Source organism: Phalangium opilio, unplaced genomic scaffold (genome assembly GCF_054372755.1).
Source record: "Phalangium opilio isolate 3A_F unplaced genomic scaffold, DU_Popi_V2 ptg000077l_1, whole genome shotgun sequence".
Classification (NCBI taxonomy): Eukaryota; Metazoa; Arthropoda; class Arachnida; order Opiliones; family Phalangiidae; genus Phalangium; species Phalangium opilio.
Genome location: NW_028324185.1, coordinates 3,242,133 through 3,262,533, shown reverse-complemented (window position 1 = coordinate 3,262,533; position 20,401 = coordinate 3,242,133). Strand labels below are relative to the sequence as shown.

At 35.7% G+C, this 20,401-nt stretch overlaps 2 protein-coding genes across 2 annotated transcripts; one reads left to right on the top strand and one right to left on the bottom strand.

Annotated features, from left to right (window-relative positions):
• The first annotated feature begins 1,553 nt into the window (after nt 1–1,553).
• Nucleotides 1,554–3,395, top strand: LOC149656804 (uncharacterized). Its single transcript, XM_089844636.1, has 4 exons — nt 1,554–1,617; nt 1,757–2,138; nt 2,189–2,476; nt 2,603–3,395. The coding sequence occupies exons 1-4, from the start codon at nt 1,554–1,556 to the stop codon at nt 3,393–3,395; spliced, it is 1,527 nt and encodes a 508-aa protein (XP_089700762.1).
• A 12,787-nt stretch (nt 3,396–16,182) lies between these two features.
• LOC149656803 (uncharacterized) lies at nt 16,183–17,084 on the bottom strand. Its single transcript, XM_089844791.1, has 2 exons — nt 16,999–17,084; nt 16,183–16,841 (listed from the first exon to the last, which is right to left on the bottom strand). Exons 1-2 carry the CDS (start codon nt 17,081–17,083, stop codon nt 16,201–16,203), a joined length of 726 nt encoding a protein of 241 aa, XP_089700917.1. The 5' UTR covers nt 17,084; the 3' UTR covers nt 16,183–16,200.
• Nucleotides 17,085–20,401: the final 3,317 nt, after the last annotated feature.

Genomic DNA, 20,401 nt, shown 5'->3' with positions numbered 1-20,401 from the left:
TAAACGTCACAATACCGACTAGCGCGAGAGAGTCGGTAATCAATTGGCAAAAAATAAGTTGAAATTTTCTAGACGGTAGGCAAGCCTACTTTAAACCATCTCTGTTCCAACTGTCAGATAGATGTCGGCATTGCCAACTAAAAGAAGTAGTCGGCTTCATGAGTCGGAAAAGTATCGAAATAAGCATAGTACAGCTGACTGGACAGTAAACCGACTATTCGACCTTCAACCGACTGTTATGCGGAAGGCTTGTGCTACTGGGGACCCATTGACCCTCCAAACGTTTTCCTCGGTGGTATTTCCGTTTTCCAAATTTCGACTCTTCAATTTCGACTCGTCAATTTCGACCGTTTTGCCGACGCCCCCTATGCTCTGACTTTTGGTTAATACCGCGTTGAAGGCAACTTCGCGGCAAAACATGTGCCAATCGACAAGGCTGTTTTGAGAAACATAGAGCTGACGAGAGACGAATGATTGCGGTCGAATATTACACACGTAAAAGTACGTTAGAGGCAAAATCTCCCGGAATGCAAGTTTCGATCTCGCAAAGAACGAATTCACCCTGACAGTTTTCACTATGTCACAAGCCTTCTTCGACTTCGATTTGGCCATTTTCCTTTTTTTTCGACACCGCCACTCATAACCATCAATCGCCGCTTCTCTTGCATATAACTGCATTTCAGTATCACAAACTGGGCATGTTTGGCTTTTAGCCAAGATATTCTTTTCTTGCAGCCACTGAATAATGCCTAGCTTGTCTTTGCACATGTCGTGCAATTCAAAAAGAGAGAAAACGCTTTCTTCATCAACATCTTGATAGAATTGTTCATCACCATCATATTCCAAAGATGAACTTGAACTCGAAATGGACATTATTGCAAAATAAAATATGGGATACGAAAACGCAGAACTGGCAAGCACGAAAATTTGGATACAAATGAAACTCTCAGTGAAATAAGAAAGGTACATTTGGCAGGAAATAGCAAATAGGTGCGAATATTGGAGAAGAAAATAAAAACTATCTTCTGCCCTAAAATTCCCAGGAAATAACAAATAGGTGTGAAGTCTTTAAAATTGTTGAAAATGAAAACTAGCTGTTATCAGTGAATTGTTGGTGAGAAACGGGCAAAAAAGGCGATCATAGAAACCGATATTTTCTTATCTGAGAAGTGAAGACGAAATGGTAGGAAAACTGGTGCCAATGGAAAAAGACATTTAAAATTGCCGCCTATAAAAAGTTCCTCCCTTGACAGTTCAACCGCTATAACCAACATGCTTCCACAACGCTGAAATCTGGAGTGCTTGAGGCAATATATATCTCTTGTTTTTGTATACAAGCGCGCTTCGCCGGGACCCTCCACATTACTCTACTAATTCATCTTTAACGGTGTAAATAAATCGGGATTGTTTCTATATGTATTACCATAAGTTTATAAAATTAATATGGTCCGTTAGTTTGATAGTGGTTAATGCGGAGAGTACGTCTTATCGTAATAAGACGTATTATTCGCTACAACCTGTCGAGGTCATACTTAAACTTATGATATCCCGTCATGTCGTCGATTATTAAAGTTGTGAACATTGTGCCTGTATTATCAGTTAATTACCGTGCTGAAGGTTAATCCGTTTTCTGCGCATAGAGTTTGAAGATTGGAAGGATCTTTACGAAAAACGAACAACTTCATCCTTTATTTTGGATAAAGTCAAAAAAAAAATTCAATTGAGACTGTGGAATACTTCTATTGTAATCGATCAGGCTGTTACGCGTCACAATCATCGGGAAAACGTTTGCAAAAATCACAGGGCCTGTCGAAAATTGGTTCAAACCGCACCACCAGTATTAAGGTTGAAAGGAAAGATTCTTCCGAGAAGGTTGCTGCCATTATAACGCACACTCATTACGGGCATGACCAAAAACTGGCTCAAATACCCATTTCAAAAAACGATAGAAAGTCTATAGCCAGCCAATTAAACCAAGGAATTGAAATCCATAGAGTTTTGAAAAACATTTTCTCTGGAACAGAGAGCCAGCTTGAAAGGCAACATTTGTGCACAAAGAGAGATATCTTAAATATAGCAAATGCATATGGAATAGAAAAACTAGAAAAACACGCCAAAGACCACCTGAGCGTAGACGCGTATTTCTTAGAGGTTTTAAAAAAGGTGAGAGCATAATTCTCTATAAAAGACAAGAAGAAGAAACGCTGGTACATCCTGCTGAAGAAATATGCACTTCAAACTCCAATGACTTTGCCTTGGGTATTATGACCGACTTTCAAAGAAACATGTTCCTAAAGTTCGGCAAAGATATAATTTGCTTAGATGCCACTCACGGAACCAACCAGTATGACTTTAATCTCATTACGGTTCTAGTCATTGATGAGTTCAGAGAAGGGGTGCCGGTAGCTTGGCTAATAAGCAATAGGGAAACTTCGGTAGCCTTGACTCTTCTTCAAAGCAATAAAAAACCAAATTGGTAACATCAATCCAAGAATTATTATGACCGTAGTAGTTTTGTCGAGGTATTTGATTGCGAGCCAAAAAAGTTATTTTGTCACTGGCATGTGCATCACGATTGGCGTAAAAAATTAATCAAAATAAGGGGAAAGGATACAGCTTCGGTGTTGTATAAAGGATTGTGTCTTCTGCTTGAAGAACCCGATACTTCGAAACTCGAAACTGCTATGGAGAAAAGCCTGGAAAAAATGGATGACAATGAAGACACTCGAGATTTTGGGCAATATTTCAGAAAAGAATGGGTTCCCGTTAAAACTGAATGGGCCAAGTGCTGTCGTGTACGATCGGGAGTGAACACTAACATGTATGTAGAATCCTTTCACAAGACATTGAAGTACGGCGAAAGCTATCTCAGAGGAAAGCAAGGAAAGAGGCTTGATAAATGTATCGTGATCCTTCAAGAATTTGTAAAAAAACTGGCCATCAACAGATTGATAAAACTTGAGAAAGGAAAACATACGTGGAAGTCCTCCAAAATTGCGAAAAGACATAGAACTGCTCTCGAGCTTCCGACGTCATTGGTGTCACAAACATCGGGTTGCACTTGGAAGATTGCCACCCAGCGTTCGATCAACGCCGACACTTCGTGTTTAGATCGCCTCTTTTATAAAGTTAAAAAACACCCGGAATGCTTCGAAAATTGTCAAATTAGGTGCCGTGAGAGCAACATTTGTCTCCATTCATATTCCTGCAACTGTCCAGACGCCCTTGTGGGTACAAACATTTGTAAACACATTCACCTTGTAGTTCGCAATAAAGTGATTGAACAAACGCCTTTAACAGATGTAGTCGATAAAGCGGAAAGACAGGAGAAAAGTGAAAACGAATGTTCTCAAGTAACGGAAAGCTGCGTCAGTGCTCAAGTTGAGGAAGACTAGCTTGCGCAAATTCGCTTTTAAAGTCTTTTGGTGACCAAAATTATGACTATGTGCGACAAAATATCCAAATGGATGCCTTGTAAACAGCGAAAAATCATATAAATAGTGCTGACGCCATTCTGGAATTGGAAATCCTTGGCACACAGGAGAGAGATTCTTTGGAAGGCCAGTTGAAAAGTAAATCTACAACTTCTCATAATAAAAACGTCGACACCCAGAAGAGATCGTTCTTTTCAACGAAAAACAACAGGAATAAAACCAACGTCAAGTATGCCAAGCCCTCTTGGGAAGACAAAATTGACTTGGAGAATGAACTGTTGAATGACGTGATTAGAAACGAAGTTCACAATGACCACGCGTATTTTTCCACAATCACATTACAAAACACCCTTGACGTGGTACACGAAAGGTTCGTTCGATAATTTTAAGTTTTCAAGTTAGAGAATACCAATTTTTGAAACTTTATCACTTTCCTGATAAATTTGAGTTATCGCACGTGATAACTCGATAAATCAGTTAGAGAATTGCCCCCAATAGCAGCCCCCAACGGCAGGTATCAAATCCTATATCCAATCCTCAACGGCAGGTATCAAATTCCAGATATTAGCAGCCCCAAACGAGAAACGACAGGTTAATATAGACCAGCCAAATTTGCGCAAGCTGTAACGCGCCTGTAACAGTTGCGCTATTTTAAAACCACCCAAGCTAAGAAACTAAATGGCACGCGCCCGGAATCGAAATATAGTTAGGCCGCCACAGGATATAATCGTGCACTTTTTGATAAAAGCATGAAAATTGGTGAAAAGATAGTACTATATATGGAGAAGCGATTTAAGATTGGAGGCAACGTGCATTCGCTGTGCAAAATTAATTATAAGTAATTAAACATGCCTCGAAAGTGTAGTGATACCTGTATGAGAAACCCCTATACTGGCCCTTTTACCCGCTATACGGAGGGGAGTCGACTATAATTCACGACTCTTTACGATCGCGGGGGACCGACACTAAAGCCAATTTTTAGGTAAAACTACCTTTCTGCGGCTTCCATATTGAATAATGAACAGAAATGTTCATAAACTAAAAGCATATTATAATTATACATCACCAAATTTTATCTAATCATAAAAATAGTTAGTACTTCATATATACTGAATATAATTTGTTAAATTTTAATGAGAATTAAATCGTATACACGAGTACAAATCGGTGGAATGTTTTCCTTATCTCTATTTTTTTTTTGGGAGAACATCATTTTTCTGGCAATGTTTACGTCAGGTTCCAAACTACAGCTATCATGCATTAAAATAATGAAACGTTCCACAATGCTTAAATAACCTAAACTAAGCCTTACCTAACACTAACCAAGCCTAACCTAATCTGACCTATAAAACAAGCAATATTTTGAAAAATAAAAAATTCCCGTCTTGTGTGTAATAACCGCTTTGAAAAACCAATGGCCGCCTATTTTCTGAATTAAATCCATTATATTTTCCTTAAGATTCTAGACACCGTTGTACTCCAATATTGCCCATTTGAGAGGGATGCGTTGGCACTTCATCTAGCTCCAATTAGTTACTTCGATTCTTACTCAATATTTTCAAGCGAGCCCATTAGAAACGAACGTTCACATAAGATTCTCTCCATCAAAGGACTCGAGAACACAGTTTGGATCTTCAATCTTTTGTCACTGATGATAGTTTCGCTAGTATCCTTTGTGGCTGCCAGGAAAAGATTGAGATTGTCGGAGTCCAATTCGGGAATCTTTACGAAATTCATCTGGATTTACATTTCGGATTTTCTGGGGAATCGTACGTGCCAAAGACAGATTTAATTAAAGCACGAGTCTAAATATAAAGGGAAGTAAAAAGTTTGATGTACAAATCATTTCGATGTTTCAACGAAAACGTGGTCTAAATAGCTAATCTTTTAAAATATACATTTAAATGAAGTGGGAAGAGGCAAATGCAAACTCTCTCTTTGTAAAAATACACTTACTAGAAAACCTGACTACTCGAGGCGAGGTTTTCTGAGTGCATTAATTGTAACGTCCAAAATACTTATTTTCCAAATTTAATAAATATTCATGTTGGTAAACTTAAAATTCTTTCAAAATTCAAAATTCACGCACTCAAATGATTTCAAAAACACCATTCTTAAAATTCCATAAGTTAAATTTAAAGCTCAAAGAACTCCAATAGTATTGTTTAGTCACGGGGTCCCTGATGCTGGTCGTTCGGGATCTTAAGCTGAACAATACCTATTGAATTCTCTTACTCAACGGGCGTGGTTGACCTGCTGCAGAGGTTTCCCATTTGTTCCGCCAGGTCATCTATTGGGATACTACGACAGTAGTTCCTTAAACTTTACCCCTCTCTCCCCCGTTTATCAATACCCCATTATGATAACTAGAAAATAGGGTTGCCAAACCTAAATCAAATTGTATAGAGTTAAGTTGAGAAAACACCTGCACTATTGAAAAGGTGTAAACATATTTTTGAAAGAGGTAAAAACCTCTGACGCACGGAGTTGGTGGAAAACATCATGAGGTCAATGGAAGGGAAAGGCCCAGGGCACCAGAACCAAAAGGACCAGGCCGAAGAAGATATTAGAAGAGACTCTCTTTTTGGACGAACCGTAGATAATATATTATCTATGGTCGAACCAAGATCGGTCTCGCGACTATGGTCGCTAAGTTAAGACCAGGCCCCGCACCTCGAACGTTGGGCCCTCGCCGTATATATACCCGCCAGTACGTACCGTCCCGCGTCGATTGAAAAATAGACTAAAACCATCTATTTCAAAAGATTAAAGTATAATTATCTTTATGTGCGCGAAAACCTCTTTTGATGCGCGAAAAATATCTCTTGGTGCGCATTAATTGGAATAAATCCTACGGTTCGTCATGGGCCAAAACGTGGACAAAACCATAGAGATGACTCTCAACTCTAAAACAATTGAGTACCTCCCCGTTCGCTGGTTTATTTTAATTTATTATTTTCAATTCCATTTATTTCAATTATTTTATATTTGTTTAATCCGGATCCTTAAGATTCGGATAACCACCTGTGTATATTTTTAGACACGTACGTACGTTAGTTTTATTTTAGTATGCTAATTATTAGTATTTAACTATTATCATGTTATTTGGCAACCCTAAAACTTCTTAGTTATTTCACTCTTTATATCTATTAATTAAACTAAATCATCCCCTAGACAACGTATTAATTTATATCTACCCCGCAAGTCCCAATAGTGCAAAACTTAGCGGTTACCCGGGCTTTTATAAAAACCTTTGTAGGGAGACTATCAACCACCACGTGGGTTAATTCTAAACCATCATGAATATAACTCAGCCCCTATCTTATATATTATTAATTATTTAAAACCAATTATATTATCTTTATCTAAATTTATCTATAACTAAAAACAAAACTCTCCTTACAGCATGGGGAGTAAATTTCCGAGTAACTTTAATTGCAAACAAGGTTTCGATTTATTATTGGTAAATCACGGATATTATAGTTTATTATTTATAAAATAAAAACAGCATAAAATATCCGAAGAACCAAATAAATCTGACCATATGATTAAACAAGTGTCAGTTGTCAAACGTTTTATATAGAGACTAGCTATTACCCGCGGCGTCGCTCGCGTGTAATAAAAACATAGAAATGATACAAAGAATGGGCATATTTTACTAATGACTAATATTTTTGTAGCACCCTAGGAGCGAAGGCACTCGGCGTCGCCCATCAGCTCGTCGGGACATTTTTTATTACTTTTCATGCGGACATTATTCCGTAAAGGAGGGTTTTTAAATTTCTGGCCGCCATTTAAGAAGATGGCAACAAATCGAACCCAAAATACCATTCAGCCTGTTTATAGGTTTTAGGAGACCAGTGTACTAAATGTTTGTGAAATCGGTTGAAACACGCGGAATTTGTTGCATAGAGAAGATTTTTACATGTCTTGGCGCCAATTATTAAGATGGCAGCGGATTGCAAAAATCTTCCTTAGTACGCGCCTACTACTTATGAGTAGCGTTCCTGTAAATTTTCAGCCTTCTAGGGCCAGAGGTTTGGTTTGGGCGGTGATTATCAGTCAGTCAGGACTTTGATTTATATAGATATAGATCACAATTTCTTTCAATACATTTGGCGAAGACATTTTGTTCCACATATAAATTTATTTCTTAATCAGAAGCCCTATTTAATTTGATATATATTCAAATTAATTTAGCGGCAACATCTTTGGAAAAACGTGGAGTGAAGAGATTTCTGCCTTCAGTTTGGATTTTCGGGACGATGGTACTGACCTGGGCGTGGTCGGGCAATTTGACTGGCACACTTTTGACTGGTCATTCATCCAAAATTGATACCATTGAAGATTTGATTTCAAATTCTAACCTTTTGGCTTCGATGAAATCGAGATCTAAAATTTTGGCTTTAATTTAGGTAAGTTCACAACCAGGTATGTAGTTGATAATTTTTATCGACTCTTTATCTCTAATTCGCATCAGAGATTAGAAAAAATAGTGTGATCTGAATCATACACTTTAAAAAGGAACGATTAGAATGAGGCTAATCATAATGAGATGTTTACTTGTGAGGCGATTTGTAACGAGATTATAAAGAAACCAGAATCCCACGATATTTCAAAAATACTGAAATTGAAAACATTATTCTTAATCATGGATAATCCAAAGGTTCATCGTTAAGCCTTCCATGTTAGTTCCTACAATTTCTTTTAAGGCACGCGCAAAGTTAGAATTCTTAAAAACAAAAATGGTCCAACTCGGGCTTTATTTTTATCCAGTGAGGCCAATGAATCTGGTATAACAAGTTATCGATGGCCATAAAAGGAATCGATTACATGACAGGTGTTTACTGACATCATTATCTCGGCAGAAGCAATTAATGATTAAATTATAGAATAACGATTCAGCGTACTCAGCTTTGTCGAGAAAAAGAGGGGGAACATTTCAATTCCTTGATGATCGGAATGTTATGAAACGATTGGCGTCTGGCAAAGGTGCTATTATTGAACAAACACAAATGTTTTGGGACTCAGGTCAAGGACATTTGTTTCAACTAAAGAGACAACTGGATGTTCAACAAAGACGGATTTATGTGGGAAAGAAAACCTACGAGCCTACATTCGGCCATATGTTTTTCAACAAAAATATTCCTCGACAAATCATGGAAAATATCGACTTCACGTAAGTCTTCTGAAGCAATCTCTATCCTTTTCGTAAAACGCCACTTTTCCTAAATATAGAAATAATGAGCTTTCGATGAGACTTTACTTCACAGTAGTGCATTTAAGTTCGCAGTTATTTAATATTGATAAGCTCTTTTAGCGCTTTACATTACGGAACATTGTTCAAAACATACTTAATCTCCCATCAAGACCTTTCGTCAACGTTTCAATGTTTTAACTTACTCAGTATTTAGTTTATCCTCTATGTTCAGTTATATATTCGTGATTCATCTTAGGTTAAAGTAGTTCAATTAACCCTTTATTTGTTCGTTATTGGCTTGCGAATTCCATTCAAAAATCACTTAATTATGGATCATAATGATGCTACGTTTACGACTCAATAGCGAACCTCAGTAGCGCAGAACTACAGTCAGTGCAACGAGAATTTAAGATTTTTTTAGAAGTTAATATTTTGAGGTGAAGACGCTTAAGTTTTGAAGAATCCTAAAATTACACGTCACGCATTAAAGCAGCGACGGTTAGCTTAGCTAGTATCCTTCTTAGAACAAGTTGTCGCAGACCGCTCCCATATTTTTTTAATCTTTTTTTGTTCACAGTATCGAAAGAATATTTGAAACTAGTCTACTTTCCACACATTTCTTTAACGCTAAATTCAAAGCTAGAAATTACCTGCTCGAGTCTGACAGTTTGATATTGGACGAACCCATGGACTTGTTCTTTCTCTGTTCCTTGTTTCTAGTCCTTGCTGTTGGAAACACTTTGGCTGCGTTGGTTTTCATCTTTGAAGTGGTACTGCATGTAGCGAAAAAATTCCCGACCGCTCGAAAATAGGTGCATAGAATATAAGAAATATAATAACACTGATTTTGTTTATATCTTTTTACACTCCGTGTTACAGGCCGTAAGTTTCTCTCCTTATTGCTTTAATTTGACAATATTAAGTTTAATAACAATTAAATCGTTTAATTTACCCTTCTTATTTGCATAATTTGTGTTTGAAAATAAAAATTTTAAAAACTTCTTTTTTTTTCATTGAAAACCTTTTGGGCTACGTATAGATAGTAAGACCACTCTTTTAATTGGTTTAATGATTATCTGAACTTTTATAACACGTTTTTCTTCACATCTGTTCTTTTTAGATTGTAAGTTTGTCTGCTTTGCTCAATTTATGATTTGAAGTTGAAAAACATTTTCTTTCTGCGCATGATTTGCCTGAAAACCCTGATTATGAATAGTCAGTAAGTATTCCTTGCTTTTACCGAAAGCCTATTTATTAATCGTATGTCTAATTTGAAAACCTAATTATTACTGAATTTTTATTTTTAAACGTTCTGCTTTCTATAGAGAGTAAGATTTTTCAGTATACTGTATTTGTACATTAAGGGAGCCATACCTTAAAGTAGAAGGAAAGAATACATTCTCTTATTCGGAGCGCACCATAGTTCACTCCCCCACACCCGCGTTGCGATTACGCGGGTTTACGAGAACCAGTGAGATATCGCTTGGTTTTAAGTGACGAGCCAAACTTCTTGATGAATGGATGGAATGGTTCCTTCCTTCTATTTTTATGTATGGCTCCCTGATACATTCGTGGAGGAAAAATATTAAGATGAAACGGTGTCCGCGTCTTTGCCATCCAGTTTGAGGCAATAAGGGCTATTATGCTAAAATTTCGAGAACGATAAAAGGTTCGTTTGGTTGCGTGGTCAAGTTTTTTCATTCCCCGAACGTTCCGGCCTTTCCAATCCTCCCTTTGTCGAAGGCTGTCAATAATAGCAGGGTAGACCCGAGTCATGTTTTTTTTTCATACATGGTTCATTTTATTAATTCGGCCTAGTCTTAGCATATGATTAAATTTATATTTTGTTTTTGAACGTCCTGCAAGCATAGGAGGAGGTAGGTTTGTTTATTTATTTATAAATTCCTTGATTAATTTGATAACATTTATTTTTTATGTATAAACATTGTTTTTCGGAAAGGAAGTAAGATGTCTTACTTTATTGCATTTATATATTTTATTCAAATATGTGACTAGTTTGAAAATATTTTCCTCTTTATTTTATTAAAAAAAATCGCATAGCCGGTAAGATTTCTCTGTTTACTGCAAATATTTTTTAAATATGTTGCTAGTTTGAAACATTTTCCTTTTTATTTTTTTTAACATTTTAATTCTACTCCTAATATGATAACAATTATTCACTTTTATTTTTAAACATTGTTATATCTGTACAGTCAGTAAGATTTCTCTGTTTAATGCAAATATTTTCTTTTATAATTAAGTGTATGGTTTAAAAATATTTTAATTTTCTTTTTAAACATTGTTTTACTGCCTTCTAGATAGTAAGATTTCTCTAATCATTTCGTTTTTTTATTCACTAAATATATTCTTATTTTTTTAAATATTATCGTTTTATTTCATTATTTTACATTGTGCAATGCATAGATCGTAAGTTTTCTCTGTTTATTTCGATTAATTTAAAGGCCGGGAAACGGCGAGAAGGGTTCTTGTCAAACTGAAGATAAACAATGGACAGTCTCTTAAATGGGGGATGCAAAATGTCGGGGAAACAAAATTTAAGAGACTGTCAATTGTTTATCTTCAGTTTGACAAGAACCGCTTTGCACGGCTTTCAGTTTGACAAGAACCCCTAAAACGTTTGAAGCACGGTCGCCCATTGTTAGTTCGATGCACGGTTTTCAGTTTGACAAGAACCCTTCTCGCCGTTTCCCGGCCTTTAACTATTTCCGTTTTATTTTATCATTCAACATTTTGTTTTGTCTTACATAGTGGGTAAGATTTTCCCGTTTTTTTTTTCGGTTAATTAAATCAATTCTATGCCTAGTTTGATAACTATTTCCGTTTTATTTTATCATACAACATTTTGTTTTGTCTTACAAAGTGGGTAAGATTTTGCCGTTTTTTTCGGTTAATTGAACCAATTCTATGCCTAGTTTCCGTTTTATTTCATCTTTGAACGTTTTCTTTGCGTAGCCGGTAAAAGTTTTCTCTTTAATTCGAGTTTTAATTTAATAATTCTATGCCTGGTTTTGTAACCTTTTCCTTTTCATTTAACCCTTAAACATTGTGTATTGCGTAGCAAGTAAGATTTTTCTGTTCATTTCGACTATTTTCAATTAGCTACAATCCTTTTATGAAAACGACTATTTTCTTTTATTTATAAACATTGTGTTATGCATAGTCGGTAAGATTTTTCTGTTTATTTCGAGTTTTTATTTATTAATTCTATGCCCGGTTTTGAACATTTTCCTTTTTATTTTTTCTTTAAACATTTTGTTTTGCGTAGAAAGTAAGATTTTTCTGTTTATTTCGAGTGTTAATTTATTAATTCTATGCCTGGTTTTGTAACCTTTTCCCTTTTATTTTTTCTTTAAACATTGTTTATTGCATAGAATGTAAGATTTTCTGTTCATTTAGACTATTTTAATTAGCTACATTCCTTTTATGAAAACGACTATTTTCTTTTATTTATAAACATTGTGTTACGCATAGTCGGTAAGATTTTTCTGTTTATTTCGAGTTTTAATTTATTAATTCTATGCCTGGTTTGATAATTCTCTTTTTCATTTTACCTTTAAACATTTTGTTTTGCGTAGAAAGTAAGATTTTCGGTTTACTTCGTTTATTTATGTTTATTCATTCTACGACTTTTGTGATAACATTTTGCTTTTCTAATCTTTCAAAATTGTATTATGCTTAGTCGGTAAGTTTTGTCTTTTTCTCTCGATTGTTTATTGCTTAATTGCATTTAGTTCAAAGAAAATATGCTTTGCTTTTCCAATCAAATTTAGCGTTATGATTAGGCACTGAATATATCCGTGAAACGTTTGATAAGCCATACTTCATACTTTCTTGAAATTTTTCCAACATTTTTTCCCGTGGATCCCCAACAAGGGGACTTTCCTCCTGAACTCCGGGTTTAGTGCATGTGGGATTTATACATGCACGTATAAATCCCGCCCACAAGTGCTTGTAGCTTTGCCAAGCCAAAACTGGAGTTCGAAAGAAAGTCAACTTGTAGGGGATCCACTGGAGCCGCGCTATGCTTTAATCAAGCGTTCCGCTTTTGAAAACACTTCATTAATTTAAGAATAGATTTAACATTTTATAGTTAGGGTTAATAATTTCGGTGTTTCAAATTGGTGCCCTAGGCATATATCATTATTTATACCTCTGTTCTCATACAATTTCATGTTTGTTTAATTTAAAATACTTTTTATATAGATCGAAAGTAGTTGGTATTCAACCAAGAGGAGTCAAAGCTGCACCTGGGACATGGCACATCTTCACGATTTCAACTATACAGCCAAAAACCTTATATAATCGACATAATGAACTTTCTGTTAATTTTAAAATATTACACTGTTACGCAATAAAAATTATGATTAATCCGAACTGTGTATTTATTTCGTTCAAGTGTTTGGTGGATTTCTGAATTAGTATACGAACTTATAATCATACCAAATTGAACAGAAACCAGCATCAACTTCCTTGATTCTTTAATAAAAGAGAGGATAAATTCAAAAGTCTTTAATTTATGCTAAGATCACTTAAAACATTAATTTCTATTAAACCTACTATACCAAAGACAGTTAAATTGTTTTTTACCTCGAATTATTCAGGTATTTCTGATCAAACTTTCTCTTGGTTATAAAGCAGTAATCCAATCTTAATTATCTTTGTTCATTAGGAAGGACATCGGCTGTCGGGTTATTAGGATTGAAGCTCCAAATACTTTGATCTTAACTATTATTCAATTCCGTACTTGGTTTCTACGGCTCAAGAATCAAAATTTAAGTAAGGTCGTTGCATAATACTGTACCAGCATGATAATAATAATAGTAATACTATTTCTGATAAACTAGCGTTTGTGGAGTTCAGCAGGAATATAGTTAAAAGGTATTGGCCTAATTCAAGTATTATTATAAGATTTTAATCTTCATAAATTTTATATATCTTGCCAAGGTTCAATAATAAACTGAGCTGTTAATCATAAATTGTTGCCTTAAAAGTTCAAATATTACCGAGTTTGGTTGGCAATGGATTCCAATAGAACCAAACACAAACAACTGGATTTGTCAAGAAGACTATCATGTGGAAGTTCATCATGATATGACAAGGGATTTGAATAATCTTGTGAGTTCTGTTTTTTTTTTGGTGCGTGTTTGAAACATTTAACCATCTTGACCCCTAAAATACATGAATGAATGGAACAAGACAGTGTCGTTATTACACGGTTTTTTGGGGAGAATCTTATGGCATTTTTTATAAGAAAATGATGTTCATTTGTTGTATGAGGTGAATTATGGCCAGAAATATTAGTTTGAAAATGGGACCGTATTGAAGGTTGCGTGTTTTTTGGAATTTTGAGGGTAATTTTTTTTCTGAGTTTGATGAAAGGCTCATACCACCATTTCAGTATTAATATTGCATACATAGTTAATATACTATTGGATTTCCTATTAAAAATAAGTGGAACGAAGCTTAGTCTCTACTGCAAATGTTTTTAACGCTCTCGTGGTGGCGTTCAACGGAAATTGTACGTCTGCTATAAAAAAAGGTATTGGCGCAAAAATCGAGGAGGTTGATCTAGTTGCGAAAAGTCATTGAACGTACCATTTTTCCTAACTCACTAACAACTCTGAGGTTAAAAGGACACTAACCTCGCTTGGTTCGCGCAAGGCTTAGTGGAGTTTATAATCCTTTACCCTGATAGGGGTTATTAATCAGTATCCTAACAATGGATTCTTATTGAATTTAAGTCCTAATTGTCATCCTGATTTAGAATTGTTTGGACAGATTATTGACCTGTGATTTAATTATTCATAGTTTTCTCTTAATTACAAATTATGGAATCATATTAGTTAACATGTTTAATGGGCTTTCTTAAATTCTTAAGAATTTGTTTTGTAGACGGTGACTTTTAATTTGCAAATTTGTCAGTTGTGACGTCAGAGAATAGGCTTAACGTCGTAAGACGTTTGACATTGATCGACCTCAAAGATTGTACTAATACGTCTTAGAAAACTACTAGTTTATCTGGTAACCTTTGACCCTTTAAATTTTACGACTTTTATAGTAGAACTTTTGACCTATTATTATTGTGGGGTGGCGTAGCGGTTAGCGCTTTCGTCTCGCAGCAAGAGGATCCCGGGTTCGATCCCAGACTGTGGCACCGGGTGAAAACCTGGGAACAAATCCTTCTACGTAGAGTTTGCAAGTTCTCTCCCCGCTTGTTAAAAGGAGTTTTCCTCCGCGGTCTAACCCGGTTTCTCCTTTCCATAAAAACTTGCAGAGGTTAACGGTAATAGTTTGTATAGGGCGCTGTAGGTTAGCTGTGGCATAGGGGCTAGCCACCACCCCTCTATGCATTGTAAAGGGACCCACCTGTAAACAAGCCACAGGCTTAGTGTGGAAATCCCTTCATAGACAAAGCCTAGTTTCATACAAAACTTTGAGAAGAAAACTCGATATCACCAAGGTTTTAGAAATGCCAACGATCACGAAATTCGTTTTGAACTGACGCCTGTACCCTGCATTGTTAATAGACAAAAATGTTTAAATAATAAATAATTATTGGCGGCTGCAGAAATATCTCGCGTCAAATTAACATTTGATTTTGCCCAAGAAGAAAATTACCGACGGATTTTGAAATTTAACAGTAATGGTGTAAGCGACCATTTTGAAGCATGTGGCGAAATATAGCACTTCATGTTGAGGGATCGTTTTAAATACGCCTCCATGACTGGGAGAGTTGATACCATTTACACAAGGAGACCATTTTAAAGCATGGGACAAAATATAGCCCCAGATTAAATATCATTATCGTTTAAGTTTATTATATATGAAACAAATTTCATTTGTGTTCTATCTAAATATTTGGTAGTTAATTGTATTGAAGCTAAGGTTAGGTTAAGTTCTATAACTCGGGAATATTGACACGAAATTCCCATTAATTGTTTTAAGGACGATTAGAAATGTGATTGGAATAAATGTATTTGATTAAGTTTAATTGATCTCAAGTTTTGTACAATGCTATGGTTATATAAAATCTTTATAATAAAAGAATAAAATTCAATGTCTGTTCAAGTAAATTTCACTCGTTTTCTTTTAACAATCTTGGTTTTTCGAAAGCAAGTTTTCCTTTGTAATTAATAGCAATCTTTCGGGCGGTTATATCAACACTGGCATTTCGACTTAAAAAGCATAACTCTATATTTGGCAGCTTTAATTACTGCGCTACAATTTAGTGTCAATTAGAAAGCTATTTGCCTTCACTCTCGATTGAAAAACTTTTCAAATCACAACTGCTTAGTTTCTACTACTAAAAAATAGAAGATAATTTCGGTTATGACGACGGCTACTGTTCCCGACAACAACATGAGGAGAAAGTAGAAAGGAACGGAGACGCTACTCAGGTCCAAAGCAGCCACGCTTTTCAACGGTGTCTCCCACTTGAGATGTTCAACCCTGTAATCGAGCTCAAAGTCCAGGAATTTGAAAACTTTCGTTTCGAAAATGGGTGCTATGCTGTAACAGAACATTACTCAAAACCCGTTCATAATTTTACCATACAATTGAAACCGACCTCAGTTGGACGGACTCGTGCACTTGCGGACTGCTTCTCACCCAAGAGGTGTTGAACATGGTGTGTACGTAGTTGAACGCGATGTCTTCTTGCGAAAAGTAAAGTCCTCCTTTGTTCTTGATGACCTCTACGAAATTTTTGACGTTCTTTTCGAAATTGTTTATGCCCTTGCTTATCCTTAAATATGGTACCATGGAAAACAGCATTTCGACCGTAGTTATGATAGTTTTTTTCCCGGAACGGACGGGTTCGAAATCTTCTTCCAAAGTATCCTCAATTTCTTCATATACTTTCATCTTATCGAATGCGCTTAGCCATTTCTTCACAGCCGTGTCGTGGGCTGCCTGAAAATACGCAACCATGACGTCAGAAGAATTGAGAGACTTAACATACAGAAGGATATTCACCAAAGCTCGCAGGTGTTCGTATGTTTCCGGGAACAATAATGGTGGAATTCCCGATTTGATCAAGTCCGAGAGGGTGTCGATGCGATTGTAGCTTTCCGTCGTGAACTCCGTCCGCAAATAACAACCCAAGAAAAACAGAATGAAAGTCACTCCGATCAGCCACGACGAAGCGAGCAGACGACAAGTAATGTGGGGCAAAACGGAGGGAATCGCTGTAAGGAAAAAATTTATCCAGTTCGCTTTACCGATGAAAGTGCTAGACATCTTTCGTTACGGGAACATAGTCTTTGGTAATTGAATCTCTCATACGAAACATGTTCCCTCAAGAGTTAATTGTTATTAAATGTTAACGTGCGCTTGATCGCTTACGTTCGAGACAGAAGAGCGACGCGTTCTCCCAAACATTTTCCAGGGTGTCTCGAGCCATTTTCTTGACCACTTTCTTGATGGGCATCGTTTTGTATTTGTTGGTTACGATGGAGTAAGCGATGGGCAAAATGGACAGAACGACCAAAGTGGACGCGATTAAAATCACCACCTAATCAAACCAAGAATGTAATTCAATGAATTGGGTGGTGAGCGGAATGTTATTGATCGAAATTTACTGGAGTGTCCATATTTAAGAAGGACAAGGAAGTGGACGTGACTCTCTTCGGGGAGGCGGACACGATAAACGAGGTGGTCGTTCCGTAGGGAGAAGACGGAGTGAAATATTCCAGTCGGCCATCGAAAAATGAACTTGGAGTGTTACACGTGAAGATGTGAGTTTTCTAAAACCATCGTAAAAATTAACTATTTATGCTTCGTAATTTGTTAATAAATCAAAGCGTTTAAATCACTCACTTTCAAAATACTGTGTGTAGGTTTAAGAGTATATAAATCAAAAGGGGGAGTACCGTAAAACTCATAGACCCTGAAAATTAATCGACAAGATGAATTAAAATATGACCTTAACATAATCTTATGAATGTTCATAAATATATTGGTTTCTGAGGGTTCGGTACGATTACAATTCTTCCCCTTTTTTAAGTTTTCCCCGTATTTGTCTAAATCACTACTAATAGTTTTCACCCGCCACTTTCCGCGTATCAATTTTTTCAAACTAAAGAGGATTAATTTATCGCGTTAAGGCGATTCTTTCTCGCTCGCCCCAATTAATAGTCGTCTAATATATTTTCAAATATGGAATTTACTTTATGTTCAGGGATCGTTTTAAATAATCCGCCATCATTTTGAACTGGGTCCGTTTGCTCGTAGTACTCCACCAAAGCTGACAAGAAATGAAAGTGCAATTGTCATCAAGAAAATCAATCTCAATTCCGAGAGATTGTTCAAGTCTCGCTTCGATAACGCGAACGAATGATTATAAACTCACCGGAAGTATGCCGTATTTAATTTCAGTCTCATTGGCGAACCTATTGATCAATATATCAAGGATAAGTATTTCAAAATGCAAATTAAATACCTGTATTTAAAATATCGATTATTTCCGAGAAATTCCATTTTGGGGTCCATTTAAATCATAACGTGTAAAATCCGAAAGGCGACGACATGAAATGGAACTATCTTATTAACTTCAAATCTCTCAAATTATTCAAGCCATAATCATTTTATTAAATTTTAAGACAATTTGCTACTCTCCTTCGAGTACCGTTTTACGTTTAAGTATATCAAGTCTCGTACTGAACAGAGTTTTTCCAATCAATCTGAAATATCCTTTTCACAGCTATTTTTGCCAAACAAAACACACCTGCTAATGTTTCTGTTGCCAGGGTGACTGAAATGAAAATAATTAATTTATCTATACGATTTTTATTAAAAATAAATACCAGACTAGAACAATTGCATTTTGGAAATGTTTAGTTTAGAAGGGAACAGGCTCTATTTCAACAATGTTATATATTATTCTCGTAATAGTTTCTGACAAAATGGTAAGTTTGGCTTTATCATAAGAAAATAATACGTGACTCAATATAAGTATGAAACTCTCCATTTAAGCCATGTAAACAGCAGTTTCTTCCGTTGAAATTTGTGAAAAGTTTCCATTGCCACCTTTTAAGATTTTTTGACGTTAAAAAAAATTAAATATTTGTTTAGAAAAATTCATATTTTAAATAAATCGTTAAAGGTCTTGAACTTACTATTATGATAATTATAAGTGATTAAGTGCTTGACCATATTATCATAATAAATTAATAGATGACGCGAAAAACTAGCTTGGAATTTTTTGATTTGGACGATCAAGGCCAGAGCCAATAAACGGGTAGAACGTAAGGAGTTTGGTGGCGGTTTCGCCCCCCCCCTTTTACTCGTAGTTCGAAAACGTCCCGCATGGGGCGTAAAAGCGTAAGCGCGTCAAATCTGTAAACAAATGCTGTAGTATGAAAATGTAGTACGTTTCATGCTTATAGGAAGCTATATAATATTTTCCTATGGCTTTATTATTCAATTCGAGACTTGAAGGAGCCAAAACATCGTCGCACGCGTGTTTGTATTAAACGTTTTATCCGAGGGGGTAAACACTTTGGATCTCCGTTTACACCTGAGTTCAAAAGAGTTCAGCTTTGACAGTGCATTGAGTTCAAGACATATTGTACACCTGAGTTCTCAAGTGTCTACCCCCTCGGTTTTTTCAGATCTCCTATTCGAAATCCGAATAGAGTATTCGTTTAAACGAATATTACTCGTTTTTAAAAATATTCGTTTCGAAACGATTAATCGTTCTCTAAATACATATAGTAGACGAAAAATATTGTAGAATAGAATTGTAAAATTTTGACTTCACCACCTTGTATTTCCCTCATTAACAAGTGATTGTGGATGTGGTAGATGCACTTATGGGTTCATATTAGATTTTAACATAAATAATTCACCGAAAAACTTTTCAAAGTGTTACTGAATAAATGGACAAGAAGGTTTAATAAAAAATATGATTGGCAACTGCAAAAATATCTCGCGTCAAATTAACTTTTTATTTTACCCACAATAAGATTACAGACGGAATTTGAAATTCTAGAGGGCCGGTAGGCCCTTCTAGATAAGATCCCACACCCTCCCGTAATGTTAAATGAAAATTCATAGATTTTCGCCGATTTTCCCATAGGAATAACATGGGGTTTTTGGTGCTCCTGCACATCGAATCATTTAAAAACTACATGGAAGTTAGCTTTCGGAATACTTTCAAATTAACAAGTAACTATTCAAGGTGTGCCTTTTTCAAGTTTCATAAAAATCCATTAAGTCTAAGTATGTTAATTTAATTAAAAATGTAAGTACCTCAAAAGATTATTCTACAGCAGACGATGCTAATTGTTCGTTACTCTACAGTAGACGACGCTAATTTGCCATTTAACCGCCTTGAAACTTTAACTTGATATTTTTCAATAAATATAACACTATATTTATTAAAAACTTCTCTGGCGGGTCTAATTTTCGTTTAATTATGTGTCACGGTTGAAATTCTATACTTAAGATACCTTTTTAATTTATATTTTAGATGTTAGTTTCGACCAAGGCTTAAGTTGCCTTACTTAGGCCATGGATTTATAATAGAAGCTTACGCTTCATGGATATTTCGGTATTATCCCATTGGACCGAATCCCATTCGACCGAAACCGCTTTTTGGTTTTTTATGGAGAATATATTTAAATTTCCAGCCCAATGGCGGGTTTCTGCTGAATGGGAATTTATTTGAAAGAATTAGTAAATTAAATGTCTGTGAGGATTTCGAATCACCGCAGCAGCATGGTAGAATATCAGGCTTTTAATTCAG